Genomic DNA, 13,477 nt, shown 5'->3' with positions numbered 1-13,477 from the left:
CCAATGTGCTTAATCTCCACGTCTCTCTCTTTTCTCCTCTCATTTTCCTGAGGAACGCTCCGTTCTCTTATGCTTCTGTCACACACACACAAACATGCAAACATTGCCTACACACACACTTTCCTCCACACATGAATACGCATACATGTATGCATGCACTGATACTTAGGCAGTAGGGCTGCACCTAACGATAATTTTTTTTTTATTGATTAATGTAACGATTCTTTTTTTTTCATTAGTCAATTAATCTAATAACTAATTGTAGATTACTCTAATGTGAGTGTGTTAGGAATTAAAATAATTTCTTCAAAATAATGAAAAAAATCTGTTTACTATTGCAATATTTTCTTTAATCGTCTTTTCTTAAACACATAGTATGCACTTAAGGGCACTATTCTGTAACAAAAAAAATTATGTTAACATAAAAATAATTCAGGTAAAAGAAATAAAGTATGACACATTTAACAGTCTAACAAAATAAATAAAACAATGTAAAAATCAAGTCACTTCCAAGAGGAACATTAGCAAGCTAGTTTTACGGTCCAAAAAAGTCCTACAATTATTTTACAGTATTTTCAAAATATTTTTATATTTAATGAGTTTTGTTTTTACTAAAACTAGTAAAATATTAAAAAATATTCTCCAATAAAGTGCAGTTTTAGCAAAATGTAACTTTTCCTAACAAAATGACTCAAAGTAGTGCAGAAATCAATCATTTAGCTCAAAAACACATGGTACATGGTTATATATATATATATATATATATATATATATATATATATATATATATATATATATATATATATATATATAGTCTACACACCTCACAGACAGGAAATATTGTGGACTATATATGTTGGCTTTACGGGATTTGAAAAGCAGCTGTGTGTGTTTTTTTTAAGCTCTTGCGGTATCAAGAAAAGCCTTAGGTGTCTACACTGGATAATTAAGAAACGGTTAGCAATGTGACTTTAGATGCACGTGGGCAATTTTTTTGTAGCTGCAGGTTGCGCTCCGGATAAAATCCATGCTTTCAGTTGGCGCAGCCATCTTTGCGACGAATCAGTGCATGTTATGCAAATTGTAATTTTCAGTTAACATTAAAACATTAAACATTAAACAATCACACTGACTGTTTGTGACTGGCACAGATAGAATTTGGCTTCTGCATTCATCCCATCCGTGCAGTGAACACACACATAGTGGACAGTGAGCACACATGCCCAGAGCGGTGGGCAGCCATTGTTACAGCATTGCCCAACACCATTGCCCAACAGTGGCAGCTTGCCGAGCCTGGGTAGCAGACCCACAACCCTGTCGTCAATAGCCCGGCTCTCTAACCAGTGAGCCCCAGCCCTATTAGGCAGATGTGCTCCCTTTCTCTTTTTCCCTCTCTGTGTCTTTCTTTCTCTCTCTTTCTGCCTCTTAAAAAATAAAGAATGCTAAAAGTGTTCTTTGGGTAAGTTCCATAGAGCAACTGCAATTGGTTCCTTTCAGTGGAAGGATCTTTGAAAGAAACTCCTTTCACAGTTTATATTCGGCACTTATCATGGGAACAATTTGGGAAAGCGTCCTATATAATAGTTTGTTACCTTTTCTTAGAGTTTAGGGAATATCATGACAGATGCAGCTACGGTGCTGGTCAGTATCTGCCACCATCATGATATGTGAAATCTTCATGATCCACACAAAGCAAGTGTACTTGAGTAAACCTGCTTGTTTAGCCATCCAGACTAGTGTTGAGATGTCACATGTTTCCAGCATCACATTCTGGATTCATTCTTGACACATTCTGTGTCAGTGACTGGTGTTGGATTCAGCAGACTGTATTTTTCATTTATATTAAGAGGTTCTCTGGGTATGTTTTCCCAGTACATTAAGCATTTAGCCAAGCTAACATGCACCAGCAATACTTAGAGACAGACTCTAAGTTAAAACCTTTACTGAAAGAATCAACAATTTAACATTACAGATACTAGCATTACTAGCATAAATTGACGTTAATCCTAGTGTTAAGATAATGGGTTAATAAATAATCACAGATAGTTAAAAGGCTTATGTGTTAAAAGTTGCTGTGTAATGACATAATTAAGAGGCTGTGTTCTGTCATTTAACATAAACTAGCTAAAAATATAGAGAATAAATTCTCTCCCTGTACTGCAGCAGCACAAAAGCACACCCCCTATCCCATTCCTGCTACTGGGACAGCCAGTTAGATCAGCGGTCATCAAGATGCCAACCCAAAATGGCTATCAATTCCCAAAAATGTCTTCAGAAAACTTTTACACAGTTCTGCATCATCCTATGTGTTGAATACAGTGGTCATGCTGACACAGTCATTTCTTACAAATGATCAGAGATGACTGTCCATCCCAAAGGCCTCCCTCCCTGATTCAGCATCATATAATCATCTGTATATGTGATGGTGTTGTGCTGAAGCTGTGACTTCAGCTGCACTTTTTGTTGGCATTGCAGATTTAGGGTCTATTCTCAGGCCTTCATGAATCATTGTGCCCCATGTCATAGAAGTTTTGTGGCCCTCTCTGATACATGGAAAGCCTTTTGTGTCCCGTCGGGAAGCGTTTAAGCCCACACTGTCTCCAGCACGCTGATGTAATGGGAGGCATTTTCTTGCTTCCTCCAGGGAGGACTGGCCGCCTCTAAATCTGGCCCTGTCACACTTTCATAAAAGCTCAAATTGAATTGCGAGCCATTTGTGTGTTTCTCCCTCACGGTGAATAGGACTGCAGCTATAAATACTTCAGACGCAGAGAGACGGAGATACTCTGCATAATGAGAAAGAAAGAACCTGAAAAGAGGTGAAAACTGAAAGAAATCATAGAGAAGAAAAGAGAAGAGAAGATGGAAAAAGGGAAAGGGGAGATGAGAGACATGGTAGCCTAACCGGTGTGTTGGAGGATTTCTTTGCAAAAGGAAGCAGAAAAGTCAAGAGAAACAAAAGGTGGTCTGGAATTGGCACTTTCACAACAGGTAGTGTTAGCAGACTTCAGTGACAGTCTCAGCAGTGTTCCACACTGGTTAAGAGTTCCCCCTCACCTTCACAGAGTGACTCACTGAGTGAGTCATCTGGGCCCTATTCCACACACATACACACACACTCCCGTCCCATCAATTACACATACACACATAAGTAGGCAGATATACTTTGCCTGCAGCCCACTCCTCAAATAAACAACACTTAAGTCCACAAGACAGCAAAGATAAAAACCTTCTGTTAAAAGAAACGTACAATTTATTGTTTGTTAAGGTTGACCCTTATACCCCTTTTCCACAAGTGAACACAGTTCCCTTATGTCCTAACCAAATAACACAAGGATCAAGTACAGCAGATGTCTTTGCAACCTATATAAACAGCCCTGTGCAGAATGTTAAAGCATCATTATTAGAGGATTGTTTATTTTATTGCTCCTGGGCTGCCCGTAAAGTTGGGCAGATTAATCCACGCTTTGAGACACCCCTGGACATGCATTTCTGGCATTTACTGTCATTGAAAGTGAAAAAATCATGTGGACTGAGGCAGTGGAGTAATATTATAGGATTTTATATGAATATAATATATATGATACACAGCATTAACAGCTCTCACAAGTGCAGTCCTGCTCTCTTTACCTGAGTTACATAGTGCAGTTAGCAGCATGCCAAGCCCGGAATAGCAACGATAGAGACACCATTCTCTCCATGACAGGTTTGAAGTGCATCACAATGATTTTGAAGCTGCTATTTTAAGGTAAAAGTATCTGAATAAACACTTGAATAAGGTATTCCATTACATTTGGACTTTTTACAGTTGTCTGCTTGGGCCAGTGCATGATTTACATTGTGGAAACAGTTTGATGTTGCTCATGGTCCATTTCATATTTTCTCTTGGTTAGAATTAGACAGGCTCACACCTCTGTAACTATAACCTAGATTGAATCAGAGTGATTTTAAGCTATGCAACACTCAGGTTTCTTTTCATGCTAGTACACAATACCTACACTCTCCAAAGGGTGCCTTAGAGCATGACCGTAAAGCATTTCCCCCTAGTGCAACATGCAAACATGACTAACCCCTGATAATTGTCTTGCAAGTTTCTGTAAAATCATCAGCAAGAAACTGTAGAGGCATCAACATTCATTCTCTCATTTTACTAAAATGTTCAGCTTACAGGCATTTACCTAACAAGCTAACTGCGTTCACACTACTGTGGAAAATGACATATAATAAATTAGCTGTTAATTAAGCTGTTAGCACTGCCAGCGTAATTATCTATATATGCTTATAGTATTAGGTTGCTAAAATTAGCTAAAATAATTAACTTTGTTAAACTTGTGCTCACACAGTTTTTATATGTCCTTTTTGAATAAACAATATAGCATGCAGCCTACCATAGCTCTTTGTTGGACACTAGAATGGTCACTGTTGCTTAATGGTCAGAGATGTTGCAATGCCAAGCCACACAGTGATGCAGCTGCTGAGGATGCTCTCTACCTTTCCTCAGTTGAACATGGTGTGAATGGGAGAAGGGGGAGATGAGTTTTTTTCAGTTTTCAGAGTGTTCTGCAGGAAGTGCAGACACTGCTGGGCTTTCTGTGGTTATGGCGCTGGTGTTGAGGGACCAGGTAAGGTTCTCTGGTATGTGAACACCAACAACCTTAGTCGTTGAAGTGCAAAGCCATTGATGTTTGGTTATAGGGGTTCACCTTGTACTCCCGTGAAGCCAACAACCACTTCTTCAGTTCTATCCACTTTAAGAGACATCTTCTTCTCAGTCACCAATACTCTACCAATACTTTAATAATTGAATCACTAATGTGTTTATAATATTTAGCAAAGAATGTCCTTATTGCAGTATATACCAATGTAATCATGATTGCAGAGCTTCTAAGTGGTACAACTGTCTAAGTGTTGGCCTAGCTTAATCCACAGTGAAGCCTCAAGAGTATACCTGGCCTCATATAATGGCCCTCCCTTTCCCCCACCCCGCTGCATGATGCTAGCCAATTTAAGCTTCTCTGAGCAGAGGGAACTAGAACTGGAAGCTCAGTGAATTGAGCTGTCCAATGATGTTGCATTAGTGCCACCTTGAAAAGATTTGGTTGTCCTTGAGAAAGCATATAAATAATAATAATAATCACAATTGCTACTTTTTTGTCCATATCATGATGCCCTATTTTGCAGCTCGCAGCACATGTTGCTCCCCCTGCTCCTGATAACTCCATTATAGATGTATAGTGGCCATTATGGCTGCTGGAATGTGCAGTGCATAGATGAGGAGTGCTGCAGTCATCATATTGTCTTCAGCGCCTGAGAGAAACAAGAGTATCTTCAGCATCGCCTGTCAAACTGTCAGAACGGTAGTTAGCCGAATTCCTCCAAAGCCCAGCCAAGAACCTGAGTGCATACGTGCACATGTGCATGAGTATCTGCAAGCGTGCATCTTCTTGTTTGTGTATGTGTGTGTGAGTGCCTGTGTGCCCATCCACTCCACCTTTCACGCTTTGACGGCCTTTCATTTCCATCCAAACAATGCATGGTCCTCAAACAGGAGTTAATTAAGCAGAAACAATGCGGCGTGTGTCTTGGTGAATCATTAGTCGTTAGCGCGTGGGCGCGGCAGGAAATGGGCTGTATCAGTGGCACAGACGGGCAGACAGGCAGAGTTCTCAGACATGACCTGGCACGGCTAGGCCAAGTGCAGGCTAGCTAACGAGGCGTGAGTGAACGCTATGATCTCAGCACGAATAATTCATGGGGAGCCATGTTCTAGGACGCAGTGCTGCGAGGAGAGCCAGAGAGCCAGGGGTTTCACACGGACTACACACTCGAATCTGACAGTGGGGCAAACCTGTTGTACATGTATGCCTACATGAATGGTTGTGATTGTGTGTGTCCTGTAATCCCTGTGGCAGATTGGGGCTCAGTTCCAAACCCAGACAAGCATGATATACAAGTAGGAGCCCTTGAGGAAAACGTATATAACACTATATTGGTATCTCTGTAACATGGTTAAATTGGATAAATATGCTAAAAAGGGCTCCTGTCATGCAACTACATTTGCTTTTTTAAGGAAATTAAAAATAATAATGAATAAAAAGTATAATAAAAATATTATATTTTAATAAAAAATAGTATATTTGTCATTTGCATTAATATTTGGACAATTTTTGTCATTTTGCCTCTGTACACCATCTCAATAGATTTAAGATAAGATAATCCTTTATTAGTCTCACAGTGTGGAAATTCTCAAAAAAAAAAAAGAAAAAAGGAAAGCAATCAAGACAGCATATTGAAATGTGTGCTTTGCAAGACATATCATAATCACATTTTGTAGTAATATAGTCACAATATGGTGTTTTGTTCGTATAGTGCTACCCTAGCCTGTACTTGTTCGTTCTGTTAATATAAGTGTTGACCATGTTACGTTTGAGTAATGGATATATCACTTTAATTGCATCAATGGAAAAGATACTAAGCCCACAGTGGGCCAGTAATTGAATTGGATCTGTCTCATCTGTCCATTAATCTCGATTCGGCTCTCCTATCTTGATTCTTGTTGTCATAGGTTCAGCAGCAGGCTGGTAGATATAGTGTTTCAATGTGGATCTGAATTAAGAGACATTGGCCAAATTTTCCAAAACAGTAGGGCTGATTTCAGTTGAGTGAGACAGTGTGGCCTGGAAGAAGTGTTTTCTGGAAATATAGGTTAATTACCTGCTTATACAACACCTTGCCTTGGAAAACATCAAGTGTTAAGCCTGTAGTTAACGAGGGGTTCCCGTTGTATTTAAATCTGCCGTTATCTTAGGGGAGTAAGAAAGGTGAGTGTTTGGGGGGGTGGGGTTGAGGGTTGTCTCCTAGCACCCCTGACATTTACAAGACTAACAGAAAATGTCAGTGAATGCCAGATGTTACCTCAGGTTATGATGCAGCTCTTGAAAGGCCTGAGCCACTGATCCATAGTTTTCCTCTTCTCCCCCAGTTTCCCACTCCTTCCCTGCTGATCTTATATTCTCATCCACCATTCCTGATCTCTCTCACACTCAACCTTGTTGTTCATGCTAACACAAAGAACCCATTTAATCCTTGATGTCTCACTGAAAAGACAATGTGCAATGCAGGAGTCTTTTTGGGATATGTTGCCATGCATAATCAGGTTGCAGCTATGTCAAGTTATGGACTCCACAAGTCACATTAAAAATATGGTCAAACATAAGCAACTTCTGGCAGTTGGTGTTCTCCTCTTAATGATGTTGGGTTAGCGGCAGTTTTTACCCTCCAAGCACTGGCGGCATCTTGTGATGGGCCCTAGCTAGTTCTCATCAATAGGAAATGACTAAAAATGGGGTGAAAAATAACACCAGGAGATAGGATAATATCCCAGTAAAGAGATTTGAACCTCTTTATGGTCATTAAACATTTATTATGCCATTGTAATGTAAGTAAAATAGGGTTGTTACTCTGAATGTTAAGCAAGTGAACAACAGCATGAAATCTGTTGGTCAGAGTGGCCTCTACCAGTACTCCACAAGCCTCACACGCCTGACTAGCAGAGTGACATCCTGAACTTGCCTATGATCAATGCTGAATTGCCTAGAAGCCAACAGGCTAATGCCTGGCAAACCAGGGTAGTTTCAGAGAGAACCATTTTAGGCTGACCTGCCCTACCCCTATCCACACATGGCGTGAGATATCACCTCCAATCTCTTCACCAGTGCTCTGCCACTCCTCCAGCTGTCTCCCACGGTTAGCAAATTGAATGGGTGACTAGCGCACCAGGGCTGTTTCCTGCTATGGAGACAAAGCCAGGCAGTCGTTTGTTCCACTCGTTGGATTTTGCCATGGCTGTGGCATTTTTTTTCCCCGATCTCAGTCTGACATAGAAGATTATGCTATCATTTCACACAGCACACAAAAGGGTGTTGATGTGCTATATTGAGGGTTAATCGTTGCATTTTATGAAAGAGCAATATAATAAATAATAGTAGTAATAACAGTTTTTCACATGGTGACAGTTGTGAAGCTTATTTGTCACAAACTATCAGTCATGGCTGAGCAGCCAATAAATAAACATGCTTTACAGATTATTTCATGCTGTGCAGCGGAAATGGGCCATGCTATGTGACATGAGCACAAGCATGAACGAAGCTAGTGCTAGGCCTGTACCAGTTCACCATATGGTGCTAACCCAGAGGAATGTTCTCATGTTGGAAAGGCTTAAAGAAAAAAAATGTGACCTGCAGCTTTTCTTGCCGCTCTGAACCGGCTACAGATAAGTCAGAGCTATTTCTGTCCGTCTTCAAGTTATTGTCTTCGCTTGACTGGCCTCACATCATTATCGTGAACCAGACTCTTGTGCTCCAGCACTGATTCCCCTGCACTACAGATGCGGGCGCAGACTTGTGGGCAGACGGTTTTTTCGACTTTTGCAGCCACGAGCACTGCAGTGGCATGCAGTGCTAAACGACAGAATTTCCAAGGCTTTGTGTAGTTTGTGGAGAATTTACTCTCTCGAACATAATGTGCTTTGCTAGAGTGCACAATGAAGACTTTTTTTGTTGCTGTTGTTACTGGTGTTTGCCACCAAATGTTCCTCTCACTTCTCTATAATTACCAGCTCCGATTGCAGCCATTACGCTCTGCCACAAACACAAAGATGATTATGACTCTAATTAGCTACATCTGAGTGCAGAGTGGCAGGGAGAGATTACGTAGTATTCAAAAAAACACTCCAGCGAGGAATTTCTAAAGATGTGCTCCCTTGAAAAGGAATGGAGTCAAGAGTCATTTAGAAATGATTTCATGTGGAGCTCAAAAAAGACAGAGTGAAATAACGGTAAAGGGTGGGTCATAAGGCTGAGAAAGATCTTTTTACATCTTGATGGACATAACAATAAATGATAACACAGCTTGAAAGATTGATTCAACACAAAAGATACATTAGCTCTGAAAAGTACAGAGGGTTGTTGCAGTATTTAGTCATATGTCTTATTATGATATGAGCTTGCAATTTTGATTTGATTTATTTAAAAATAAAAGTAAGAACAGAAACATTTGTTAAAGATGATTTTAGAAAATGTAAACTCTGTAGTATGCGTTTTACATACAGAACAGTCTCCAATATGATGCAGGCCTACCGCTTAAAAATGTAAGTGTGTGAGATGAAGTTGTAGCCATCTATGCTTGAAATGACCCATGTTAGCTGAATTTCTTTTGAAATGTTTTAATCTAAACTGTGAATAACACTGTTCTGTATGTTGCTAACTTACTTATTAACTCATTAACTCACTCTCTTATTTCTGATTAGAAAGAAAATTAAGTTTCTTTCTAGGACCATTAATTGTCATTTTGCATGTGTTCAGGATGGTGAACTAAAAAGACTATATATTGGCTTAAAACGCACAGTAACAAACAGAGGATGAGTGTTTCATGTGTGAGATGATGATCATTTTTAACCTAAATCTCCAGCGATGCCCTAGCCATCCATGTCTGGGAGTCCAAGAGAGCACAATTGACCTCACAAGCTCGTAAGGGTGGCCTTCCGCCTTCCCCATTACTGAACATGATAATGCTAGTTAGTGAAAATGTGTTCAGCTGTTCAGTGACATTGTGTTATTGGCAGATGCTGTCCTTTGTCCTCCCAGCACTTGTGGCATAGTGATAGAGGGAGTCCTAGTTAGTGGGTGAGGACTGTCAATAATGGCATTACTAAATTGAAGGGGAAATTAATTCCAATATAAATAAATAAATAAATTTTACTGTAGAAATAAGTGAGCCTAAAACTAAATGTACTTGTTAGGGGCTTTCATGGTAGAGTATTTCATGTGGTAATCTTAAGTACAGCTGCAGGAAATGCAAATCACATGCTGGGAGTTTGTTTATGGTGTCTTACATAAAGTCAACAATCAATAAGAATCAAACTACTAAAAAACTGGAAGTTTAAGTAGTACTGACAGCAGTAGGTGATTTTAAGCAGCAGCCATGCTGAGTAAAAATATGTGCGTAGCAATAAATAGGTGAAATGTAAGCATGCATTTAGTTACATTGTTGGGAGTACAGGAGCGCTGTGCACTTTTATCTAGTGGAAGAGTCTGTTTAAGAGATTCATACAGTTCAGTGTGTGGCGTCATTGAGATAAGATGCTGGGGAATATGTCTTTCCTGGGTCTTACACTAACCAAGATTGTGCACCAGCATTACTACCATGCAGTAGCCTAGTTAGTGTGTAAACAGCTCCAGAGAACAGCCTCTTTGAACAAGTGCCTCTGAGCAGATGGTACAGTTACGGCCACGAGAGTAGAAGAGAGGCTGCTGCTGCTGGTCGCTGCAGCAGCACTTCTTTCTAAAAGTCACTCATCCGCTCAGATCCGGGAACAGCTTCGGCAGGTCCAGTTTTAAGGCTAATCCTTGTGAGAGGTGCAGCAGAACAGATCTGAAATCAGGTCCAGCAAGATCACAGTAACCTGGCTGGGTGGCCCAGAGAGAGAGAAAGAGGAAGAGGAGGGCTGGGATGGTGTGCAGACGACGTGAATGAGTCGAGCATAAGGCGCATATTGGATGAACAGAATGGAAAGTGCAGACATGAAAGGAACATGGAGGGACGAGGAGGGGGTTCAAGGCTGTCAACCTCCGGATGGACCTGAGCCAAGGGGGTGGAGCAGCATCTGAAGCTAACTTTGATGTGTGTGCGTGCACACGTGTGTGTGTGTGTGTGTGTGTGTGTGCTGCAATGCACCTTGTCTACTTCATCTCTCTCACACCAAGCCCCACATGGTAATGTGGCTTCTATGAGCGGCACAAACACTCTTAAAGATGCCAGAAAAGGTTCTTTGGAACGATGCCATAGAAGAACAACTTTTGCAACACTGATACCCTTTGCAAAAAAGAAATGTCTCATGTTTTAGCACATTTTTTAGCATATTTGTAGTATTTGATTAGACAACAAGCTCTTCCCAGGGATGTGTGGCTTTTGGCTTTAACAATCCACTCAGCAGCTAATCGTATCCAGACTCCAGACTTTTTTCTGTGTCCTGGAGAGTACACTCTTGAGAATATTACATTTTGATCTACAGTCACTGTTCTCATTAAAGCCTAACACTATATAGTCATCATTGGACTTGAAATTCAGTTAATTTCAGTTGATGTAGCAATGGTGAGATATGCAATATTGTGGCATATCTCACATCATGTTTCTTTTAGGTCATGTAAAAGTTAATACTGGCCCAAACTAAATATTGCATCCCCCCTATGGCTATAAGTCTTATACAACACTTTGACAAGCAATGCTTTCAAAAGTGATTGTGCCATTGACCCAGAGAACCTTTTTGGCTCCTTTATTTTGAGTATATTGAGTGTGAAGGTTTAATATCTTCTTATTCATTATACTGCATTATAGTATATGACTGGAATCATAGTAAGCACTGACTGATGTGAGATGTCCAACTAGCTCAAAAAAAGAGGTAATGCTATTAACATTTAGGACCAATTATGAATGCCAGTTTAATCAGATAAGTCATCTAGGCGGCTGCCAAAGCTATCTTGGTGCTAAACCTAAAATAGTGCTAAACCTAGCCTGAATTCAGGATTTTCAACCAGATCTGTATAAATGTGGTGTTAATCTAATCATCTTATTTGAATCTTTCAGATAGCACACAAGAATTTGTATCACTTCTTTTTCAACACCTGGTAACAAATAAGCCCCCAAGTTCCTGTTGCTTAGTGTTAAAATACTGTGAGTGACAGTGAAATCTTGATTATGTCCAGAGAAACAAGAGAATCAGCAGCAGCTGTAGATCACACTCAGCAGATCTTGTCAGCAAGGTAGTGAACTGTACCCTCTAGTGGTGTTATGGCCTCACCACAATGATCTTGTTTTTAATTGTGGTCATGTTGTATTAAGTGCAGTGGGCTTAGGAGTACCATTTATCTCACCTTGACCTCAAAGTCATATTTTGAATCAATCTCAGTTTTTATCTTTATGCATTATATGCTTTGTCCCTAGATGGAGTATAATCCAGTTACTCCATTCTTTACGTTGATGCCAAACCGTACCACCAGACGGAGAACAATAATGGCACCACCATACAATGAATCCTCAGAGGTTAACCTAAGCCAGAAGTCCCAGACGATTGATCTCGGACAGTCAATTCCAGACGGCCGGTGACATGGAACCCTCTGTCTCATTGCCTACCCAGACAGACGCCTGCCTCCCACTGGCCTTATGTGTGCTGTTAGAGCCCTCAGAAGTGACACAGACCACACACATACAATAACAAACAATTTGATTCAGGCTTATTCTCGAGAGTTCATTCAAACACTATGTTTTTAATGCAGTTGTACTTAAACTTAAAACTTACAGAGTACTTAATGTGTGTGTGTGTACTGTGCTACACTGGGCTGTTTATCCATTCTTACACACACAGACTTGCAACTAACCATAATGCACAAAACACATTTGGTGACACTGATTGTACTGATTAAGCAGTGATGTGTGGATTAAGCTATCATACACTGGTGATTTGCACCTGATTCTATCGGGCAACTCCATCCATTGCATATATGCCACTTTGGATAATTGCACATGCCAAAAGTAACGATGCAGTATCTGTGCAGTACCTTGTAACTGCTGCTGTGTCGGAACATGATTTGTTTTGGTGGTAAATAATTGCAGGGTTGATTGCAGTACCATAAATTAGTAGACCTACCTCAGGTATGGTAATCCAGGGAAGTACACTGACTTTGAATTCTGTAGGCTTAAGCTTGTAAGTAATGTTATTCTGGAACCTACTCTGAATGGTGGGTTGGATTTTCGCTCTAGGATTTTTGAGAACCTTTTAAAAAACGTGTTCTTTAGTGTAGTTACATGTTTTGTAGGGTTTGCAATTCTCATAACTTCACCAAAGTTCCAGTCTGACAGTGTGCCTGCTTGTCTTCTCTTCCTTGCCCATCTCTAATCTGCAGGTATATCCGCACCATGTACCTCGGCATACAGAGTCGCAGGCAAAAGGAGAACCAGCGGCGATTCTACTGGGCTATGATGTACGAGTATGCTGATGTGAACATGCTTCGACTCCTTGAGACCTTTCTGGAGAGTGCCCCACAGCTCGTGCTCCAGCTCTGCATCATGATCCAGAAGAACCGTGCCGAGACACTGCAGTGTAAGGAGTGCCCCAAGGCTCTATCCTTGGACCGATGATGTTTCTGCATTTAGATGCTTTTCTGTTTTCAGTATATGACTGTCACTTTGTCTGTCAGCTGTGTAACTGGTCCAATTTTTAAGGTGTCGTAGAATATCATAGAACTCACCTCTACCATAAGCAAGTTCAAATATGTTCATGTATTTCTCTCACACTACTGTACAGATTGCTACTGCTGTACACAATAGATGTTTCAGGAACGATGTAAGTTGACTTGGTTTGCTTTGCAGTGGTGTGTGCAATTTTTTTATATGCATTGCATTCTGTTTCTCGCTTAGAGGT

The 13,477-nt window shown here is 40.4% G+C and overlaps 1 protein-coding gene across 1 annotated transcript in view; it reads left to right on the top strand.

Moving 5' to 3' along the window:
- xkr6b (XK, Kell blood group complex subunit-related family, member 6b) overlaps positions 1 to 13,477 on the top strand; it is a 66,534-nt gene that overhangs the window by 44,542 nt on the left and 8,515 nt on the right. The window contains exon 2 of the mRNA XM_072682713.1: positions 12,960 to 13,156. Coding sequence (XP_072538814.1) covers positions 12,960 to 13,156 — 197 coding nt within the window. The remainder of the gene's footprint in view (positions 1 to 12,959; positions 13,157 to 13,477) is intronic.

Source organism: Salminus brasiliensis, chromosome 1, assembly GCF_030463535.1.
Source record: "Salminus brasiliensis chromosome 1, fSalBra1.hap2, whole genome shotgun sequence".
Lineage (NCBI taxonomy): Eukaryota > Metazoa > Chordata > Actinopteri > Characiformes > Bryconidae > Salminus > Salminus brasiliensis.
This window is presented reverse-complemented; position numbering and strand designations above follow the sequence as displayed.